General features: G+C 32.9%; 1 protein-coding gene and 1 long non-coding RNA gene across 12 annotated transcripts; one reads left to right on the plus strand and one right to left on the minus strand.

The window, feature by feature from the left end:
* Positions 1 to 206: 206 nt before the first annotated feature.
* Positions 207 to 21,977, minus strand: LOC105210845 (striatin-3). Of its 11 annotated transcripts, none has more exons than XM_029039402.2 (6): positions 21,842 to 21,977; positions 18,996 to 19,760; positions 8,056 to 8,485; positions 7,769 to 7,984; positions 5,839 to 5,895; positions 207 to 5,245 (listed from the first exon to the last, which is right to left on the minus strand). In XM_029039402.2, the coding sequence occupies exons 2-6, from the start codon at positions 19,386 to 19,388 to the stop codon at positions 4,026 to 4,028; spliced, it is 2,316 nt and encodes a 771-aa protein (XP_028895235.1). In that variant the 5' UTR covers positions 19,389 to 19,760; positions 21,842 to 21,977; the 3' UTR covers positions 207 to 4,025. The 11 variants fall into 11 exon arrangements, with proteins under 11 accessions (XP_028895235.1, XP_028895239.1, XP_011180308.1 ...); XM_029039406.2 differs by having other exon boundaries at positions 21,687 to 21,866; XM_011182006.3 differs by having other exon boundaries at positions 207 to 5,191; positions 21,647 to 21,864.
* On the plus strand, positions 21,867 to 23,115 carry LOC128920379 (uncharacterized). The gene is made up of 2 exons (XR_008470437.1): positions 21,867 to 22,005; positions 22,078 to 23,115. It is a non-coding gene; the product is annotated as an uncharacterized LOC128920379 (long non-coding RNA).
* Positions 23,116 to 24,425: the final 1,310 nt, after the last annotated feature.

Below are 24,425 nucleotides of genomic sequence, written 5' to 3' on the forward strand. Positions count from 1 at the left end.
GATTTCAGTTTTCTTCCTTTATTCTTCTTCCTCTTCTTCTTTGTATTATTTTATGCATTTCTTTTTCTTTTTTTTTTATTAATTGTCAATAGTTTTCACTTATAAAACCATTTGAAAACGATACAACGCATTTCATTAATTAGTTTATGATTATTTTTGTTTCAAATGTTAGTATGTAAATACTTTTTTGTTTGTCGTAACATCGCGTCGTATCGAGTAAACGGCAAATAAAATTCCAGTTTAGGTTGTCTGTTTGTTTTATTTGTAAATTGCTCATAACTATAAGGCAGAGACGGTCGAAACTTGTTGTGCCTAATTTTTGGAAATCATGTATTGCATAAAATATATATAACATCAGTTGCTGAAAATTAAGCATACATATATTTTTTATTTCAAAAACTGCATACACAACTATTTTTGTGTTATCAAAATGAGGGATATCAATGTCGCTGCGCCCTTCAAATGAGAGCAAACAAAAACAAAACTGTATGTCACATTTGTGTTTTTTTTTTAGTAGTAATGCTATTATTTCGACCGCTACTGTATTCTGGTATGCTTATGTATTTAATTGCCTCTATTTTCCAATGTATACCCACCCACCATATCGGCAAAGCTCTTTTGGTTAACAAAAAAATATATATATAATAAGAAAAGTAAAGGAAATAAAAAATTAAATAAAAAAATATATAAAAAAAAAATATTAAAAAAATATAAAATAAAAATAAAAAATTAAATTTAAAAAAATAATAAAAAATTAAATTAAAAAATTAAACAAAATTTTAAACAAAAAAAAAATTATAAAAATAAATAAAAAATTTAAATTAGAAAATAATAAATAAAACTATTTTCAAATATATGTATGTACATCATCAAGGAATAGTATGAGTTGAGAACGACAAGTATAATACATGGTTCCACAAAAATGTGTTATGCTCCTTCTATTCATCACCTCACTACAAGCAAGTTTTGAACATTAAACTCAATCATCATGAACAGATTCAAAAAAAAAATTCGCTTAATTAAGCGTATATGTTTTTAGAAAATCATAGATTTTAATAGAAACAAAAAATAGCAAATTTCATGTACCAAATTTCCATTCATCTAATTGTGTACCCCAGACTTTAGCAACGACACATTTAACATTCGATATATGTACTATATATTCATGGTATGTCAGCAGCTGTATTTTCAGATTATACGTGCGTCGTGCGTGCATTTGTATTGTTGTATAACGCTTGCTAATACGATAAAAATGCGTTGAAAAAAATGTATTTCGAGTTAAATATACTAGATAAACTTGCGGATTAAACTCCTGTTGAAACGCCAGCGTTTCTATTGGAATCTTTTATAAAAATTGTTTATATTGAAAAGAAGAGCTGGTGTCAAAATAAATGAACGACGATTCTGTAGGGTAGAGTGTTTGTAAATTAACTGTAAGAATGCTTTGTTTTAACTAAAATAAAAGAAAATTTCATATTTTTATGCGCTTCGCCAATATTTTAGTTTACAACAATATTTTTTTGTTTTTTTTTTTTGTTTGTTATATACAAATATTTGCTTTGTTCGCGCTCTCTTAATATTATTGAGTTGTTTGGCATACACATCTGTCGTTTCATTAAACATTTTGGAAACATATTTAATTATTTTTAATTATTGTATGCATGTGTGTTCAAAGAGTTGTTTTGTTCAAAGCTTATTTTTAATACGTTTAAATTTGTGCAAAAGTTATTACTTTTAATTTTATTCCCCTTCGTATGCATTTATTACTGTTTCTATCTTTTATTATTATTATTAATTATGAGCTTTACAAAGGAGTGAGCGCTACTGGCGAAAATAATGCATGTGGAAGTTTTATAACATGTAGCTTTTGCATTTCGAGCGAATTTCAAGGAAATCGAATTGGTTCAAAAAGGTTGGCATGGGTTTGAAAATCTTAAATAACTTCTTTTTAAATAAATTTAATTAAATCGTAAATTATGACAAATAAAAAAGTTCATTATTTTATAATTAATTCATATTTGTTTAATTTAGTTCAAAAGTACTATTTTTTGGAAGCCAAAACATAGCGCTTAATAAATATTATGTTTGAAAATTTAGTATGAATATTTACAACTGCGAGTATGCATTCGACGAGTTTAGGCTCATTGCATTGCTGATTGTAAAGGATTGTGTTTACTAATTTTTTGCTACTTTGTTATGCAATGCCTAATTTTTTACACAGTTAATGTTGTCAGCGAAGAAAAAAAAACAAGAAAATCCGTTATACAAGTTAAATTATTGAAAATGTTCAAGATTATTGTATGCTTATAAAATGTACACGCTTTTATAAATGCCACTATTACCACACTTAAATTTAACTCGAATGCTCTATTCCGCTGCCCGTTTTTTGTAGTAGTACAATTTTTAAATATTTTATTTATTTTAATTTTAATTATTTGTTTAGTGTTTGGATTTGCTGATAATAGTTGAAATATAATGCTTTTATTATATTTTGGGGCACGAGTATTATGAGGAATAGGACGGGAGTTCGCGGAAATCAGTAAAGCAAATGAGAATGAGCATGTAATTTTGTATACTCGTTTTATGGAATTTTCCAAGCACTCGCTATATATTCTTATATATTTCTAAACCACATGAAGTCATATTTATATGTTTTTTTTATTGTTTTAAGCTAATTGAGGTGAAAATCGTATGATATACTCAACCGCGTGATGGGCAATAAATATAGTGTATTCAAAAAATATTTATGCGCATTTAGTGTAAATGAAAGCCAGTATAAATTTTTATTAAACCTTAAAAATATTTGCAATACACGAATATTTCAAAATATGAAACCGAAACAATTTTCAAAGAAATCAGAACACTTTGTTTGGAAAATTCAACGATAAATTGAAAATAATGGTATAATATACCTATATTATAGAGATTAAAAAAAAGTTTAGTGCAAAATACATTATTTTTATGCAACGAACGAATTTAAAATTGCTATAAATAGCACCGAATAAACAATTATTTATATTCACCAAATCCTTGGCTGTCAAGATTTACGTTATCCTTGGAACTGCGGAATACAATTTTAGTAAATGAATGTTCAAAATTGAAAGAGATTATTCCTTGTTTTTTATTCGAAAACGCATTTAGAGATTATTATTATTTGTTACTAAGAAAACAGTGCGAAAATCTGAAAAATGAGAACACTCCGCATAAGCGCGCGTAAGCGCTAGAGAGAGAGTGAGCAATAAATCAAACAATTGTATTTGTAAACTCTATATATATTTAATATTTATTCATATACTTAATACAATCATGTGTTGAGTATATCATTCGATTTTCGCTGCGCAAACGCAAATCCTCTCCTAGCACTAATTACTAAGACATGGGCCACACTCATGTCATTATGAATGCTCTTTAATTTAATGTTAATTTCTTGCATTTTGTAGTTTTTGTTTTTGTTTATTTTTTTTAGAAAAGTTTTTATTATTTATTTATTTATTTATTATGCATATATATATAGCAATTTTCATTTTTGTTGTTGTATGTATGTAGTAGAAATGCTTCTTATCCATATGTTTTTATAATAATAAATGTATCATATATGTATATATATATATATATTTAGGTTTTGTTTTGTTTTTGTTTTTTTTTTTTGTTACTTCTGTTTTGTTAATTTTAACCAACTACAGCTCTACTTGCACTACAATTCTTCAATCGTTCAACTGCTTGCTTGCTTGCTATTCGACATCTTGCTGCTCCTCTTCCACTTGCACTCCCAACAGCAGCGTCGTGTCGTGTTCTACTAAATTATTCTTCTACTCCGCTTCCCCGTCGCTTTCATCAATGTCGCATGGTCATTTTAAAATCATTTTTCTCAACTCACTGCTCACTTCACACCAACACTTTTTCATGACGCACATTTGTATCTTTATTATTTAGCCGGTTGTTGTTGTTGTTTGATGATGGTGGTGGTGGTGGTGGTTGTGGTTGTTGTTGCTGATGATTTTGGTTAGTCCAAATTATTCATATACTTAAACGAACACTTTGGCTAAGCCATCCGCCCCGGCGCTAGCGATGTATGGCTTAGTAGCATGGAACGCCACATCGAATATACTCTCATCGAATTTCTTACGATGCGCTGTGATCTCTTGCACGCACGTCTTATTGTCTAAATTCCAAAGTCGTATCGAGCAATCGTGCGAGCCCGACAGCAAATACAGTCCATGCGCGTCCACAGCGAGCGACGTGACTGGTTCCAAATGTGCCACCATCGAGTGTATCAACGTACCCGAAACGTTGTCCCAGAAGCGTATATGCCGATCCTCATGCGCAGTGATTGTTATAGGCAGCGTCGGATGCGATACCACTTTATTAATGAATTTCCCCGTATTGCCAGACATCTCCTGAGTAGCCTCCAATTTGACCACCTGCTTGCCGGTTTCCGTATCGTACACAATACAATGAGCGCTATTGTACGCCACCACAATGTGATCCACTTCATTGCGCACGAAATCCACCGATGATGGTGTACCTTCAGCCTCGGAAGCGGTATAGGTGCGCAAAAGCGGCTCCTTGGTGTACGGCGACCAGAGTTTCACGGTGCCATCAGCTGAGCATGATACAATATTGCTATGCATCGTGGTCAGTCCCCACACAGCGTCTGTGTGACCCTCCAATGTGCCTGAGTGTACGCTCGGATCGTAACAATCATATGGATCGATGTTTGGCGATGGTAGTTGCCAGCATTCAATATTACCATCCAAACCGCCCGAATAGCAAACGTCACCGGTGGTGGACATGCCGAGACACAGTACGGGTCCGGTATGTGCACGGAACGTGTATAGTGGCTCTACATCGAGACTAGCTGACTTTTTGGCTTGGACCGTTTTCTGTAGGTTCCACAATTTCAGTGTGTGATCCTCCGAAGCAGTGATCAGCACCGGCTCTTCCGGGTGGAAAATCAATGAACGTACACCATCGAAATGGGAACGCAGCGTATATTTGGCGTTCCAGGTTTTACGGTAGCTACCACCACCGCTGCTAACACCATCTTTAGCGTTCGCATCGTACGAACTCTCCGCCTCGTTGTTCACCGTCAATTGTGCGAGCTCGCCAAGGCCGAGCGAGGCGTCAACCTCCTCATCGCCACCGGCTGTGACGGCGGTAATGAGATTGCGCCGAGCCGCGGCTGAGGCAGCTGCATTGTTAGCAGTGTTGTTCAATTGTTCCGTCGTATTCGATGATGAGTATCCTTGGTGGGGAGGAGGGCAGTTGTTTGTCAGGGATTTATGGGAGATTTACGAATAAGGATCATTTAGCAAATATCGGTGGATACATCGAATTGGAAGCAATCAATCAGTTTTGAAAATAGTCGTAGGGGTGGGGCAAATTTTGAATATATTTTCATAGAAAGGGAAAACAAAAATAGAAATTAATTAGTTCAAAGTAAAGATATATTTGATATGTAAAACAATGCTAATTACATATATAGTATGTTGAAACACTTTAAAATTTATGTATATGCTGCTAATATTATGAAACAGAAAGCCATGATGAGAGCGAACAGCGATAGCTTTATTAATTAGTACGATTTTTAAAACATTTAAAATTGCTTTTTAGTTTAAATAAATTTAATTTCTCTATTTATATAATTTATTTTTATAATTGGTTTAACAATTTTAATTAACAAATTTAAAAAAAAGTTTCGTTTTTTTTCAAGCAGTGCTGTTTGCTCTCCCATCCAAAAAGGCATTCACATTAAGAGCCAGGAATTAAAAAGCAAAATTCTTAAGAATATATTTTTTTATTAAAGAAGGAACAACTATTTATGAGAATAATAAGCACCTTCGGTTATTAGATTTATATCATTCAGAAGCTGCTCCCCAACCTCGGCATCAAGATCTTTTAAATATATAAAAAATAAAAAAATAAAACAAAAAAATACAAAATAATTGTTGAAATAGAAAGAAGCGAAGAAAATTTCTTGTACTTTTGTTGTAGCTGATTTTTTTTTGTATTGTTTGCTTTGATTCGCTTAGTGCGACTGCGCAAAAGCTGCGTGATATTATTGCAATGAAAATGAATTGAAATCGATTATACTTATATGTATGTATTATATGTACGTACATAAGTAGTGAAGGGAGTAAAAGGGATATACTTGAAATAATACTAAAGTAAGTAAATGGAAAAAGAGAAAAATAACGAAGGTCGAAGGTTTTTGATGCTTGGGAAAATTAGCAGTATTAATTTGTATACTAAATATACTGATTTCTAAGGAATTTTTACTGTTTCAAAATATAAAATTTTGTATGCAAATATATGTAGTTCAAAATATAGACGTTGTAAACTGTCAACTGTTTGAGAAATATTTTGTTTAAATTATTAACTGCTACTTTGCAAATGAAACTAAAAAGTTGTTAATAGAACGAAAGAAAAAACGTTACAACAACGGTAAATGTGTTTACATACAAAAATATGTACAACATTCTAGTATGTATGTAAGTTGGTGAAAAGATAAGGAGAAGCGAAGCGTGATTTTTCAAGAAATAATGAATGAAAATATCGTGTTCTATACTCTTTTTGTATGCATTGGATTCATCCAAATTGTACATTTTTATGCTCGTACATTTCACGCGCATATCATTTTTTGTATGTAGTATTCTAAATCACATACTTTTAGTAAATAAACAAATCGAAATAAACGCCTAAATATTTAAAAATGCAATAAAGGTTTTTTCGTTTGGGACAAAGAAAAATTTAAATGTTGAAAATTTTCGTTTTCCAACACTGGCATTTAATATTTCAGCGTTTGACAAAGAAAGTAGCTATCTGGCTTATAGCCTTTTCACACAGGAGCTAATCGATCAATTAACCGGCCTCATCTCGATTAAAACACTAATTTAGATCGATGTAAAATAAATAAAAAAAAATCTATTGAACGATTTTCGAGTAGCCGGCAATGTGAAGGACAAAAACTGGTTTCTCAATCAGAATTTTAATTGATCAATTTAATTGGCTGTATGAAATGGCTATTACGTAGAAATTAACTCTAATTTCGACAGTTTATACTTTTGACTACGATTGGTATATAATATCACATATCATCGAGTGATTTTCACAACTGTGATCGCTATAATTGTATGATTAAATTAAATCCAAACGGAAAGAAGCATTCGAAGAAAAAAATTCATTATTTATAAATGTTTTTCTTTAAGAAATTTAAGTTTAAAATACCATATGCGTTTGTTACATTTTGTGTATGATTTCCTTTTTGAATTACTTTTGAAAGACATTTAATTTAATTAGCAATGCCTGTTTCTTTTAACTAATTTCTAACCTACAGCACTTTAATATTTACTTCAAAAATAATACTAATAAAAACCGTGTTGCTATATTTGGATGTAAACAAATTAAAAGCTAGCTCTTGATACATTTTCTTTCAATACCAGCCATTACAAAGTGCAAAGCAATAGAAATAATAATTCATATTACCAAATTGTAAGATACGAAGATGAGCGATAGAATTAAATTAATAGTGAAAAAGCAAATGGCAAGAGTACGCATTTTAGTAAATAAGAATATAGAGTAAGTTAAGTTAAATGTAATAGACAATAATGGCAATGTTAGTAGTACATACTTTCAAAATATTCACATATGTACATACATACAATTGTTGCAAGAATGCACATATGTACATATGTAAATATGCTGATGTAAAATTTTACACTTTGTTTGTTTTTGTTGTTGTTATTTAAAACGCAACTTTATGTCCTACCTTCGCTTATCAAATCCTTGCTACTTTTGTTACGTTTTGTTGTTTTCATATCGGTATCATCATTTTCGCCAGAGACCATTTCGAGATCATCAGAAATCTCATCGTCATCGGACATTTCAGTAGTACCAAGAAATTCGAAATTAGCCATTACCGCGGCCTCAGTATCCAAAATTATGGCATCATTTTGTTGTGCTTTTTTAGCTGGTGTGCGACGACCTATTCATTGTACAAATAACAGTAATTAATTATAGCAGCTGGTTAAGTTGGGAAAAGACGATATTACTAACCCTCCGACTCCGCAGTACGCTTATTATTCTCATTGCCATTTATATTGGGACTGACATTCTCCTCCTGTTCGGAGTTATTATTGAGACCAAGTATTGAGCGCACACGATTCGAACGTACATCGATTATATTATCTGTATAACCGATTTCGGCCAAATACTGTCGTAGCATTTGTCTACCCTGCCGCCAAGTTGTATTCGATACTGAACTATATGGTACCTCCGAATCGGGTGCTACTTCACTGCCCAAGCCGGCATCATCGGTTGGTGGCTTCAATTCGTTCAATTGAGGCGGATCAGTGCCGTATTTGAGTCGATAGAATTTGGCGCGCTCTTGTCGCAAAGCGTACTCTAACATCTTAATACGGCGTGTTAGATCTGATTTGAGGCTTTCCAGACATTTTCTTTCGCCCAATAGCATTGCTATGCGAGCCTGGAATGAATGAAATGAAAATCGTTAAATTTGTTTTTGGGATTTTTGAAATATGTAGTTATGAGATGGGCATGAACATATGTATGTTGGTAGTTACTTATATATATAGAAAATAGTAGTATTAGACTGTATTTTAAGAACCAAATCTTAAAAGCTACAAAAAATAATTATTGTGAAATATTTATATAACCTTAACCTGAGATAATAAAAAAATGTCATATATTTATATGAATAACGTCCTTGGGGGTTTAATTTATTTTATGTGAATATAATTTAATTTATTATTATGTGACAGTTAAAGCTTCAATTTAAGCCTAATAAGAGACTTCTAGCACGTCAGCATAATTCTCTACACGTGATCAAAAAAGGCCAAAAACAGGGTTTTTTGCGACTTTGTGTCCATTTTGCTCAAAATCTCGACGTGATGGGCACTTTTGGAGGTCATATTCGTGTTCAGCGATGAAAATCCTATAAGAATATCATTGTCTGATCTTTGAAGCATATTTTGTGTCGACCAGTGTAATTATATACCCGTGCCTTTGTCATAAATTTCATCCTCAATTATGAAGAATTATCACTCTTTCACAAATATAAACACATTAATTTCACATTTCATTTCAAACAAATTTGCGTCGAAAGTAGAAATATTTTGATAAGACGATTAACATTCATTTGTGATAAATAAATAATAAAAAAAAAAAAAACAAAAACAAAATGGAATTACAAAAATTTTAATCAAATGACGCCCTTGTTTGATATGAGTAATTCGTACTGAATGTGGGCACATGTATTTATTGTACATATTTGTAATTATACGTACATATGTAAACAACGAGCCGTACCAATATACATAATATAACAACAATAGCAACAGCAACAGGAGCGTTTTAAACTATTTCGCATTTACAATTGATTACACAGACGTATTTAATAATTGCGGAGCATGAGGTTATACGAATATTATTGAAAGCGGCGACAAATGTGAAGAAGGCATGTTGTCGCGGCGCAACTCGTGTATTCCATACACTAGTACGTTGGAAGGTACGTGCCGCAAACGCCATCAACACTAACAACAGCAACATGACAACAGCACATGGATATGAGAAATATTAATTAAAATTCAATAGGTGTATGATAAAAAGGAAGCAATGGATAGAAATTATATGCACATTACACAATCGATGCAGAGTGACAAATGAAGAAGCGATAAATATCATACAAAAGATTGTTTGTTATTTAAAAGTGTAGACGACTGGACTGGTCGAGCGATTAGTGGATGAAAAGCGAGCAAAGCTGATAAAAAAGAACTGAAAAAAAAATATAAAAAAATGGTATAGAGATTTTCCAGTCACATATTTTTTTTATTTATTTAAAATGTATGCTCACTTATTCAGGTTTGTGTTTTAGATATTTTTTTTTAAGTCGCTGGAGATAATATGACTATTTTATAATGAGCGGGGATGTATAGTTTCAGATTCCCGATTTTGGATTGCGCGAATAAGCACTCTATTTAATATATATGGTCTCAGCTAGAAGGGTACACTTTGAAAAAGAACTTAAGCGACCTCGTGGTAGTATCACAGTTGTTTCAATGTGATTCTGACAAAGTATATTAGAACCATCGAAAAAGAAACATTTTCAAACAATCGTTCCCAAGTTTGATCTTCGAAAAAAATAAAAATAATGTATATCGAAAAATACTGGACCCCTGTCATATAAGCTTGACGAAAAAGTTTTATACACCATGGAATTAAGAAGAAACTTCGTATCGGAGAAAAAATTTTGTTTGCCTTACGACTTAGTCTACCGGAAAAAATTAGTTTAGTCCAATACATAGCCGAGTGTTGTACACCGTTATTAATTATAATTTTCAGAGAGCAAACCACTTTCAGATATTACACAAGACAGTAAAAGTGTGAGAAAGTTATTGCTTCTTCCGTTTCCTGTCAATTCACTGCTGAGTTATACAGTTATGTATGTATATACAAAAGTTGGAAAAATCAGACGGTAATGTTACCCTGGGGATTTTGGGATAACATAATTTCCTTTTCCTCTTTGTTTTACTTTTCTCAAAGAACAAAATGAAAACTGTCAAGTGAAAAGTGCCAGACAGGACGCAAAAAGAGCCAAGGTGTGAAGCAGTTATGTGTTGATAGCATTGTGTGTTGCCAAAGAAAGGTGTTGAGTAAATGTAAATATTAGTCTTCACCGACAAATGTTAGTATGTGTGGCTTCGCGGTATGGCCTTTGGAGTAACCAATGGTAATGGCACTGAAATTTGTTTTGAGTATCGATATATATGTACATATGTACATAAATGGATATACATAGTAATAAAGCTTGTGAATGGTCGGGTGATTAAAAAAAATTGTAAATATTTATAAAATAAACATGCACACCCTTCTTGAGTATTTATTAAATGCAATCTCAAGGGGTGTTTAGTTTGTTATGTGTAAAGTGTTGAGGTTGTAGTTGTTTTAGCTGAGAGATTGTTTAGAATTAAAGATTCTACATGAAATTTAAGCCGAAAATAAGAATTATTTCTGAAACAAACTCCTATCTTATAAAAGATAGAAGAGAAGGTTTATTTATTTTTAATCTTTTAAATTTTTTAAATTTTTTAATATTTATAAATTATAATTTTTTTTTAATTAAAATTATTATTTTTAATATTAAATTATTTTCAATAATTGTAAAAATCCACAAACCAATAAGTTTTTTTTTATTTAACACTAGCTAACTTATACAAGCACATATACACGTATTTCGGTGCAGATTAGTGCCACCCACGGAAGAACACATTAAAAGAGTCTGTCGACATCAGCGTTTCCTCACTGGTGCGGTTAGTGCTAATTCAATTGTTAATTGATGGAATTATTTTGTTGGCATAACAGCAGACCCACCGACCAATTACTCGGTCACTCAGTTAGTTAGTCTGCTAGTGTTCTGCGGTCACTGTGGCTGTCCGTGTATACGCACATGTACATACACAAGTATTATATAACATGTTACGTTTTTCCCCCGTGATGATCGGGGTAGGCAGGGTGGCAGCAGGCGTCACTAAGTCGCAAGGAATGCGTCATAGTTGTTGAAAGTTTTCATGTGGGGTCGGTTTGTTACTCAGTCACGTAAGTTATTTTGCCATGCAATATCCTTAATATTTATGAATATAAAATTAATTGAATTCAATATACAATCAAATTAATCGCTGCCAGTGAAGAGTTTACAATGGAAATGGTTGTAAAGACTGCCATTCACTTGCCATTATATTTTACAAATTGAATTACGTTGAAAGTTTTCGGATTAATATGTAATTATCCTGTTCAATGAATATTTTTAAGTTGCGGTCAATAGACGATTGTGGAGATGTTCAGACGTATAACTGAGCACAGAACTTTTTATAGTTAAGAATGCCCTTTAAAGTGTGACGACGGTCAGATAGGCTGTAATAATCTATGCTAAACCAAGATGGTCTACATTAAATAAATCTTGAAAACGTTATAAAACTACTCTCTTAGGTTTTATTTAAAAATCGAAAAAAAACAACTAAACGTTTGAAAATCGAAACTCGAAAACTGTCTAAGATTTGTCCCCAACCACGTTTTTCTGTTTCTAGAGCTTATAGCCTTTTCACACAGTCAAATTAATTGATATATTAAAATTTTGATTGAGAAACCAGTTTTTGCCCTTCACACTGCCGGTTCTTGATAACCGATCAGCTATACATTTTTGTTTTTGCCTTTAGAAAGTTGGAAAGTTTCATCAGCTGATTATTATTTTAGCAGCGACATCTACCGTCATGTAGCGTGGACAACTACTCATAAACAAACAACGTATATATAAATACAAATACGGTCTTTGTCGCAGAGTTGCACTTCATTTTCAAGTCGATTAAAATTCAAATAAAAATTAATATAGTTTTTTATTTGGTATGGTAAATAGATATTAATCAGCGTTTTAATCGAGCAGAGGCCGGTTAATTGATCAATTAGATCCTGTGGCAAAAGGCTATCTGATTAATGTTAGTTGTAGATTGTTGTTTTTGAATGTAGTAGAAAGACATCGATAAAGGAGAGATAATCGTCGAGTCTACGCTCCAGCAAAATATTAAAAATGTTGCACAACCGATGTACTGCAAATTTGGAGTTTTCGTTTACAAATTATTGATCGGAGAAATCTTGCATAAAATACAAATAAGTAAAATTTGTTTATACTTATAAGATTACACTTACTACTAAATTACTAAACAATAAACGAATTACTATATCTGCCGTTATAAATCAACGAAGACACTCTACGAAAATTACGTTACAACATGAAACACATAAGTAGGTACCCCACAAAAGACGAATGGTACACATCGGCAAAGCAAAAGGTGTGGCAATTTGCGTGCCAACGCTCCAGTAACATATTTAATTCACAGTTACCCGGTAATTTATTGAGCGCCTCACAGTCTCGATATGTCTGCCATAAACGCCTATGCATATGTATGTATGAATATGAATGCTCATAAGGACTAAAAATTAAATGAAAGATAGTGGGAAACAGAAAGCGCCCGGCAAAGTACTCGTGCCGGAGATAACGCTGACTTTTGACGTTTCCGCTCAACGCATTCATTTAACAGCTGTTATGTGCTGATATCTCTTATGATCCGAACCTACACGCACGCTTACCTATAGGCGGCATGCACACAAATCAATTGTGTAAGGACAAGCGCCCTGTGGTACACTAACACAACAGGCTTGTGGGTGGTCCACATATACACGTACAATACATACACACATAAATGCCTAACTGAGTGCACATTAAGTTCTTGACTGATGGGTTACAGCAATGGAAGTTGTTAAACTATTACGTGCCTCTTAAATGGATTTGAAGCTGAATGAGCTCATTTTTACGGTGTACACGTTACACGTAAGAGCGTGTAGTATGATATTGTGTATGGCTTTGAACTTGGGTGCATGCGTGCTTAATGTGGTACGCAGCAAAACAAAACAATAAAAAAAGAAACAAGCAACCGAAAAAAAATAAAATAAACCAGAACTTGCTAAAAAAGAAGAGGGACATGGTTAGGGAGTGGCGCAAATTAAATTAAAATTTCATTAGCATAATTATGTTTACCAAGCTGCTGGAAACGCACAATCGCGTACACTCGTATATATGTACATCTGAGCATCTTTTATCTGCACACGTGTTTATATGTGTATAAGTGTATAAAATGTGTCTATAAGCTCATTAAATAGACATTAATTAATGGTAAACCGCAGAAAGAGAAAAGCAAGCAAATGCATTATGGATTCGCACTATTAAACGAGAATTGAAAGCGTAACAACAAACAGCATTTCATGCAATTTTATTTAATTCGCAAAAAGGTGCTTTTACTTTCACAAAATTCAGTGTTGGCTAATTCTGTTGTAATGCGATTTTACCGCAAATTTTCTGCAGTTTTCCAGCTAAATACACTCGTGTTCAACATAATTGGTTAGGACTGCTATACTTCACTAATATATATTTTTTAGCTTAAGAAATAACGGGTGATTTTTTTGAGGTTAGGATTTTCATGCATTAGTATTTGACAGATCACGTGGGATTTCAGACATGGTGTCAAAGAGAAAGATGCTCAGTATGCTTTGACATTTCATCATGAATAGACTTACTAACGAGCAACGCTTGCAAATCATTGAATTTTATTACCAAAATCAGTGTTCGGTTCGAAATGTGTTTATCGACAAATTTTGTTCAGCGATGAGGCTCATTTCTGGTTGAATGGCTACGTAAATAAGCAAAATTGCCGCATTTGGGGTGAAGAGCAACCAGAAGCCGTTCAAGAACTGCCCATGCATCCCGAAAAATGCACTGTTTGGTGTGGTTTGTACGCTGGTGGAATCATTGGACCGTATTTTTTCAAAGATGCTGTTGGACGCAACGTTACGGTGAATGGCGATCGCTATCGTTCGATGCTAACAAACTTTTTGTTGCCAAAAATGGAAGAACTGAACTTGGTTGACATCGCGATTCTATGGCCATTTTGAGGGAAAACTTCGGAGAACAATTCATCTCAAGAAATGGACCCGTAAGTTGGCCACCAAGATCATGCGATTTAACGCCTTTAGACTATTTTTTGTGGGGCTACGTCAAGTCTAAAGTCTACAGAAATAAGCCAGCAACTATTCCAGCTTTGGAAGACAACATTTCCGAAGAAATTCGGGCTATTCCGGCCGAAATGCTCGAAAAAGTTGCCCAAAATTGGACTTTCCGAATGGACCACCTAAGACGCAGCCGCGGTCAACATTTAAATGAAATTATCTTCAAAAAGTAAATGTCATGAACCAATCTAACGTTTCAAATAAAGAACCGATGAGATTTTGCAAATTTTATGCGTTTTTTTTTTTTAAAAAGTTATCAAGCTCTTAAAAAATCACCCTTTACCTTAGGTTCCTAAAATGATTATTCAACTAATCGAATAGTGAAAAATGGCTTTCCCGAAGCAAACCGCTGTGCGGACGAAGCGGATCGGGTCGGTCACACATCTATTAAACTATGGAGCCAATTGAAGACTTTAATTTTTTTTCCATCGTTTCAAAATTTTTTGCATTACTGTAACAAATATTTTAACATAATTTCTAGTTTAATTGCGAAGTGAAAGCAACTAAGGCTTAAACATGATTGTATGTTATTTCAATATTATTAAAGCTATTTCTGTTATTGTTGCAACAAATGATGTGCGGCACTGCGGTATCCCATCCTAACTGTGTTGCTTTTGGTTTATTTTTTGTTTTTGTGTTGCAGTTCTCACCTTGTGGGCCTCTCAACACGATTCTATTCAGTATGATTTTCTGGCGCTAATAGTGTTGCATGCCACATGCCATACTCGTACAATGAATGCATGCATGCAATTTTTAACTCCACTCACAAATTTGTTAAATTGTTTAGCATTGAATAAATTTATACGCCCACCCATTCCCCAATGCCGGCAATTCGAATACTTCTCTCGCTTTACAAATGTTTGAATGCACATAGTATGTGGCGTTATCCTCAGCAACGGCATCTCAGCTGCAACACATTGTTTGTACATTCCAGCGCATACATACATATATGACTATTTGCTTACGGCTCTTTATTATTTTTGTATTTTGTTTTAATTTGTGAATTTCTCATGATTTTTTGTATATTTTAAAGCTTTGGCATCTGCAATGAAAGTTTAAGTGGGCATTGCATTGCCACCGTGTCATTTGTTTATTACATTATTCAAATGAGAATGATTATAGCATTTTCACATAGGAGCTAATTGAAGAATTAACCTGACTCTACTCAATTAAAACGCTGGTTACGATTGATTTACCGTACAATATGAAAATCTACATTAATTTTTTATTTCATTTTAATCGACTTGAAAATGAAAGCTTTAATCTACTTCTCCGTGTATACGCACATGTACTTCACCAGTCAGATGAAGTAGAGTTGGAAGTCCCATGAAATTTATTCACTTCATGACACTAGTCTCTAGCATCATTAAAGATGATTTTGTCAGAATATAATATACATACATTAAATCTTAAAGATAAATCTCTAATTTCAAATTCAATAAAAAGGCATAAACTTCTGCTGTGTAAATAGCAATTATTTACTAGAACTCTACCAAAGCTACTAGAAAAGCAAATAAACCTTCAAATAGAAGAGAGAAAAGAAAAAAAGCAATAATGAAATGGTTCGATGTGCCCTCGTCAGCGCAATCAAATAACGCCTGCAGCCAACGAACGCATCAGTACAAATATAGCAACAAAGGTATGAACAGACAGTTGGGCGAATAAACAAGGCCGCAGTGACAAATGGCTGCTGACACTTGATGGTTTCAAAGTATGTGGTAAATGCTAAAAAGCACCGGTTTCCAGCGATTAAAAATATACATTTCTACATCCATATGTATGTATGTATGTATGTATAAACAACCAGAATAAAAGTGGCACAGACAAGTTTATATGGCGAAATCGGTGCAACGTCAAATAAGGTGTAGTTGTAAAGTAGTTCTTACGTGTTGTGTTATATATATCCGCGTTTCTAGTCTCTAAACGTAATTCGAAAAAAAAACTAATTTAAGGAATTTTACTAGATATTTTGAGACTGTAATAAATTTAAATGTATTTTACAAAGAACCCGAAGAAAATTATGTTGAATGAATAACATTTAGTCGCATATAATTAGAAAAGATAAAAATCAAAGCAACCAGTCAGTTACTAGTATATTTTTCGGATATCTGACACTGTGTACAAACACCATCTAATACAATATGCAAGGTGAAGACCAAGAACATGTATGCAGCAGTAAGAGCGATTACAGCGACTGTGCTGCACCAACAGCCACGCGCTCTTACTTGCTACACATGGACATTTTGCAGTAAGCTTTATGTGCGCAAAAATGTTGTTAGGAAAATGACAACAAGTAAAGGCCGTTTACATTTACATTTGGTCCGGTTTGACGGTGATCAAGTTTTGTGTTGATTTAATGTTCATATTTATGTATGTAGATACACTTGTGTGCATAGTGGGCGCCAGCCACAATAGCCGGCCGGTGAGTAGTCTATGAAAAGCCAAAGCCAAATATTAAATAACAAAAACAAATTTGCATATTTATTTAAGACAACCCGTTATGCGTACATATGTTCAATTTACACGTATGCATATAGTATAAACATATGTGTGTACGTTTTCGATTTTGCTGGGCTGTCAGGTGAAAAGATTTGTCAAAAAAGTATATGCAAATTGCAAAACAAAACAAACCTTAACTTACACTACATATTGGGGAAAAAAGAAAGTTTGGTACCTAACTATTTTATATACAATTCTGTTACAAGTCGTTACAAAAATAATATGAATAATATGACTTATAACTAAGTGCTATAATTACAATCTAAAAGTAAAATTTTGTTGAATAAAATAGCATTGAAATTAAGAAAAAAATATTATTTGGTTTAGCTTTCCTATATTTAAACCAACAAAATTATTTGAAGGTCATAATAATTTTCAATTTCAACCGTTAGATATATTAGTAAATTTTACATAGTCAAGGACCTATACCTTTTTAATAGAACTTCACACTTTAACGTTCATGCCTTTTAGATAATTGTGCTGATTGAAAGTAAAGCATTCTTAAACATGCAATCAATGAAGTGTTAAAAGTACAAAATGTTGAAATGTATGAAATAAATGGCAAGAAATGTATTTTCTGTAGATGCAATATAGTACATGCATAACAACATATATACACATTGACGTTGGTTGCGTGACGTAGCCACTTTTATAGTGAATTTTGCGGAAATGAAGAAGTTTTTTATATATTGTGCGCGGCACACATTACGCTTTAAGAAATTGTTATATAATGAAATGGTGGAATTTCAGACATGAAATACAAAAAAATGTGGTTATACTATGCACAAACGTTTTTATGTAAGCGCCGATAAAATATTATATATTAAGTCTGCCATTCACAAAATATTAAACTTGTTAACATGTACGATATATTATTTTATGTGTGATTGTTGGAAATTCCAATAGAAAATTTAATATTTTTACCAATATAATGGATAAGACTCCAGATACGAAAATTAAGTTTACCCCGATTAAGTGTTTCGAATTATACAATGTAATTACATATAATCAATGCACATAAACAAATCCAAATATAAATGCCAAAATAGAAAGAAGTTGAATTATGGTTAAAAATGTGTAATTATAGCTTAGGAATATGTTTTAATAGACAAAAATGCATATCAAACGTTGTAAACTCAGGCGTAGTTAAGTGCATAAGTCAAGCAGAGCATGACTAAAGCAAATGACTAATTATATATAGATTCAGTTGAAAACAATGTTGAAATATGAATGGAAATCTTAGTGATGCACAAAACAATCAGCACACAAATGCAGACATACATATGTACATAAATATGTATGTTCGTACTATAAATGTTACATATGACAGACAGTACATATGCCCGAAACGTCAAGATGCTTTAGTTTTAAGTATCTACCGTAAAGGATCGAATTATTTGGAAACCCTTCGCGAAAGATTAAAACTAAAAGACATATTTAAAATTTAAAAAGCATGATATTATTTTTTGTAACAATTTTAGTCGATAATCATTCGTTCGCATTCACTGAGGTGATGTTAAGCGCATAAGATTAATGAAATGGAAAATTCAACAATGTATGTATGTATACTACTCTGTATTTATCAATAGAACATGCAAATAACTGCAGGGTTATAGTTTATGTGAATGTAATTCAATAAATCAAACTTATATGCTGAAATGTTTGTTGAGACTATTCAAGCTTAAATAATCTAGATACTCAAAATAATGAATAACTAATCAAAACTATAGAAGCTGTGATGTACATAAGTAAGTTGTATTTGAAATTGTCTAAATATGTGTTTACTTTTAAATTACCCTTTCCAATTTTTCTTAGATAAACTTTATTAATGAAGTCAAAATGGCAAAATATTCTGGCGTTCTCACCTGTAATTCAGCTCTATCCACATCCCATTGAGAGCGTTCCAATTCGAAACGGGACCATTCGTGCTGTATAAAGTGTAGTATACCTGGTATGGTGTACTGTGGAGTAGTTTGTTGATTGTTTTGGCCAGTAGACCCGCCACCTCCGCCATTTCCACTATCTTCACTACCATTGCTACCGGTACCAATACCTCCTGTGCCTGGCGCACTATTAACATTACCACCGGCTATACCGCCAACACCGACTGCACCGCTCAAACTGTTGTTTCCGACACCTCCAACACCGCCAACCCCGCCACTGCCGCCAACGCCACCAACAACGCTACTACCGCTTGCACCACCCGCACCGACGGGTTTATTATTTATGCCGGTTGTTGCTCCTGAATTAGTGCCCATCGGGATTTGTTTTTATACTAACGTTTTTTCGAATATATTGCGGTTTTAACTTATAATTAAATATTAGCCGTTGCAATTTTGTGTATTTTTGCAACAAGTTATTGTTGCAGACGTGGCAATAACTTAATTTTTAGCAGCACTTAACGGTTTGGTTATATAGCTTTTTTTTTAGAAATTTAGTTATTTTTGCAAATCCAACTTGATGTAATATTGTATACGCAGTTATCCGATGGCTTTATAGAATTATTATTTATTGATATTGCTTTTTTGTTTCATTTGTTCTTTATAAAATATTTCTTACAAATATTTTTATCGCACTGTTTTGGACTAGGCAGACTTTTCGCCCGATTCAATTTATGATGCTGAGTGTTTCTATTAAAAAAATTAAAAATATACTTAAAAACAATAAAACATTGATACCAAAATTAACGATTTGAGTTACTTTATATTTGATAAAATTTTCACACAGGATGATTCAGTTTCCATAGATCTTAAATCTGAATTTTTTTAACTTTCACCTTGTTGGTTAAGTTTGGGAAGACTTCCCAGACGTAATATAAATATAAAATGTAACACTACAAGATTTATGTATGGAACATCAGCACTACGCACGCACCGGCCAACTCAACACCTCAAAGTTGACTTTATGTTGTATAAATGTATACGTATAAAAATATATCATATATATAATTCACTTTAAACCATCCATATATTAAATATCGACAATCTGAGATGGTAAACATGAAAAATAAAATCCGCAGTTGTTTGATATTAAATATTTTTTGTGAATCTTTAGTTTTGTATATATAAAATGAACAGTCGTCACGATAATACTTTCCAACCCTGCACACTTTGAGGGTTGGATGAGTGTCTGTAATGAAATGAATGACTTCAACCTGCTTTTACTGTTTTACCTTTCACATTTCTATTTGAAGCAATTTAAGAATAAACAAAAAATAAAAATGTATTTTTTCTTTTCCCAAAATTATGTTAATTTAAAACAATTTCGCAATCCTTTCCATTTTTTTAATCGTTGAAAATCCTTTACGCAAAAATACTCTCTCCTAATAGAAGAGTGTGAAAGCAGACGAAAAAAAACTAAATGAATAAGAGCGAAAAATTGCAGCAAGAAAAATTTACGAAGAAAAACGAGAAGCCCTGCAATAAAAAAAAATGCCAAAAGCGGAAATATGATGCCAGATTGCAACAACTTTGTAAATTAATATTTAAATGTGTTATAACAGCACATAACTTTACATTTTTATCATATACTAGATTGTTAAATAGCCAATGACTTAAACAATAATAGTAAAAAGGTAATATTATTGGTACCAATAGTATATTTATGTATTAATTAATGGCATTTATAAATTGTAAATCTTTAATTTATGTATACTGGCAACTTTATTATATTCCAACACCTATTGACTATTTCAAATAGACACAATGTTTTCTCTTTTTAACACCTCGCAACGCCTACTTATTGGTTGGGACATCGAAGTGACCACTATACTCATTTCTTTCGTACGTCTTTACTCCCTATTCTATGAATGACGGAATTGTTTGAAGGGTGTTGCCAACCATAGAAAAAAATTATAGACAAAGAAACAGAGCTACGCACCGACCGAAAATACGACGAACACCGAACTCGACGCTGTGCCCAATCGCGTGTGCACTACACCTATTTCCCCCGAGATGATATACAATGTTTTGTTGATTGTTTCAACGGCCTAAGAAATCAATTTTATATCGTTTGCGAAATTTGTTCCCCTCGGTCATTCATTGATACTTCTACCCGTCTTAGCAGGTCAACAATGGGAGGCAATGAACTTTTCCATACCACTTAATTTCAATTCATTAGAGGATTATCCTCTTGTCACAAATACAAATCACTTTAAACGAATGAGACAAGCAATATTAATGTCAGCCACAGACAAGAGGAATTTGAATTTCCAAAAACTAAATGTATAAAATAAGTATGCAACTATAATTACACAATGATAGCAATGGTCAGTAATAGTCTAATACACTTCAGCGATTAATCACTTTAAAATATTTGTTTTAATATGAACAATTTGTAATATTCTGCTCCATTAATTAATTAATACACATGTAATTCCAACAATCACTTATAATTCAGGACTACACTAAAATATTGGTTTATAAAAACTTTGTCACTGGCAGCAGATTTTCGTGGACCGAACAGGAATGTTACCGATTCCGTTCTTTCTTCTTCCTTTTGTCTTTTTCTCTTTTACCGAAAAAAATACTCGTTCTTTTTGACTCCTGTCCACGTACTTTTCTTCAGCTTTTTGAGCTGGTATAGAATAATCTTAGTAGTCTTGCGTTTATATTGTAGTAAATAAATCACTTTCTGTTTTGAATTTGAATTATTCAAAATTTTTTTTATTTTGTACGTTTATTTAATAAATAAAATTTTATGTGAAAATTACCGAGAGCAGAAAACTAAGCACTTTCTATTCTCGCCCGTGTTGTTAAATTTTTAAACTGGAGTTGCCAGAGTAAAATTAAAAACAAATGGTGGTATAATACCCAATTCTGTTCTGTCTGTTGAGAATTAGAACGATGAATATTAAATGCAGTTTTTTTTATCATGGTAAAATATATAAAATAAATATTTATCCAAAGAAAATTAAAAAAGTTATTATGCATTCTATAAAATTGACAGGTTTAAACATTTTAAAGTCGATGTTAATTTGGCTACCCTGATAGCAACACCGAATATTTTTTTATATTTTGTCTCTACACATAAACAAGAAAGAGACACATATATGTTCATTGAACAGAAAGAATTTGAAAAAGGGAAAATGGCGGATAATAGGAATCAAGCAACCATGATAGATCTATTATTTTTTATAGCAAAACACTAGTTTATAAACTCCGTTCGTTATTCTAACCAGTGTGAACAAAAAAATGATATATTCTCGATTAAAAATTATTATGATGATGTCTATATGCAACGAAATTTAAAAAAAAAGTAGTTACATGTATTTTTATGTTCTTTATTTTTATATTGTACCAGTTGAACAAACATTTATTCGATGCAAAAACAAATTGCACTAATTGGTATTAAAATGCATTACTTGAGAAAATATTTAGTTTTACAAACCTTTTCAAACATCTTACTTAAGCTATGATATTTCTTTTGTTGTTATAAACTACATTAGTTATTTTCATACACATTTTTAAATACTAATTTTTCTATGTGCGATTTCACGCTAAACCATGCATAATTATAAATAATTAAATTAGCGTGACAAAGCCACAATCACTGAATATTTACAGGAACTCCTCACACCAATCGTTCAAACAGTTGTAGCAATCGGACGCCTGTTTGGAGCTCGCATTGCACACGTCTTTCATCCAGTCCTTGAACAATTCCTCATCTTTTTTTAGTATCAAATACTGACCTAATACGGTATAAGCCTGGAAGTATCATACATTAGAATATCAGTTTAATCCTGCGAGCAATAGCAACAAACCTTATCAAATCCCGCATCTGTTAATCGTGCACCCAATACTTCTCCAATTCCGGCTAACTCTGTAACCGATTTGTCGCCCATTGGTTCAGCTACGAAATTCCTATATTTTTGTGATGTTCCAGCCATATTTATATATATATATATTTGTTAATATCCCTTTAGTAACTTAATTTAATCAGTGACGAAATTGAAAGTGGCGCACGAAGTAGATGAAAACAACAAAATGCAATCAGATTCACCAAACGAATTAGGAATGACGCGATATCAAAAATATTTTAAACCAGTGTTGCTGTTGTGAGGTAAAAATGTGCAGGGTTGGCAATATCTTGAATAACTTTGGACTCGTTCGGAAAGAAATTTCATATTACCGGCATATGGGTTGCCAAGATCAGTGTTTTACAAAAACTAAAAAAAAAAATATAATATATATTGTAAAAATTTAAAGTTTTTTAATAATCTTACTCCGATTACTTTCCGTTTTTTAATTTTTGCTAATTATGGAGCTTCGAACACGGATCCGAATACTCATAGGAGTTGAAAATTTTAAACTTTCATGCGTTGGGATGTGTAAACACAGCCAACCTTCACATTCATTAGAATAGCAACCTGTATTATGTTAGTTACAATCTTGTATATTGTAACGGATTTCCAAAATCTCTCGTTTACGCTGAAACTCTACTCTGAGTTCGTCACTCGAACATCCTGCCAACTACGAATATCGATGTCTAGAAACATCTGGCAAGTTATTGATTTCGATTGTCAATTCTAGTTTATTCTGGTGTCATTTTCGTTACACTGCCCTCCACTTAAGTCTGATCGTCCCGATTAGTCATACTTCCAGCAGAGATAAAGAGATATACGACTCTCAAATCATTGGAAGTGAGAGCGCAATATCAAACGTCAAAACCTCCTCGATTTTTTGAATGTTGGGAATTTTAATTTAAATGCCCAAAAATTTGTATTTTGTCTGGTCTGGCAATAATGCCAATTGTTATAAAAACGCTTATTTTGAGGCGCTCTCACAGTGGAATAAGTTGGACATCCCTTAATCACTGCTTCCAGAAACAAACGATTAGCATTTCTTCCTTTAATTTCACCTTCTAGAACACTGTTGTCCTCCTTAACATTCCTTTCTCCACCATCTCGTCAGTCTCTTGGCTTAGAATTGGGTATTTCTCCGTCCTAGCCATCAAACCACTTCTGTTTCCCGATCTGCTGGTAGGTAATGGACCAGCTACAACCATGGCAAATTGCTCTAATGGCGTTCCCGAACTGTGGTGCTTCATCTGACCATGTCTCTTGGAACTCGACACCTCATTTGCAATGCAATCTCTCATTATTTGACGACAACCAATCCAACAAAACTGATCACCAACGGAGTGGAGGCCTTCCCCTTCCTCGGCTTCCTCCGGCGGGTACTGTATCGAACACTTTCAGAGCTGGAGTGTTTTCGTCCATTCGGACAACATGACCTAGCTAGCGTAGCCGCTGTCTTTTTATTCGCTGAACTATGTCAATGTCGTCGTATAACTCG

Source organism: Zeugodacus cucurbitae, chromosome 3, assembly GCF_028554725.1.
Source record: "Zeugodacus cucurbitae isolate PBARC_wt_2022May chromosome 3, idZeuCucr1.2, whole genome shotgun sequence".
NCBI lineage: Eukaryota > Metazoa > Arthropoda > Insecta > Diptera > Tephritidae > Zeugodacus > Zeugodacus cucurbitae.

Excerpts from the sequence above, each read along its gene's own strand:
- LOC105210845 (XM_029039402.2), bottom strand. The coding sequence starts at position 19,388 with ATGGGCACTAATTCAGGAGCAACAACCGGCATAAATAATAAACCCGTC. Across the intron at positions 7,985-8,055 it reads GCGTACTGCGGAGTCGGAGG|GTCGTCGCACACCAGCTAAA; the intron begins GTTAGTAATATC and ends TACAATGAATAG. Across the intron at positions 5,246-5,838 it reads TATAAATCTAATAACCGAAG|GATACTCATCATCGAATACG; the intron begins GTGCTTATTATT and ends CTCCCCACCAAG.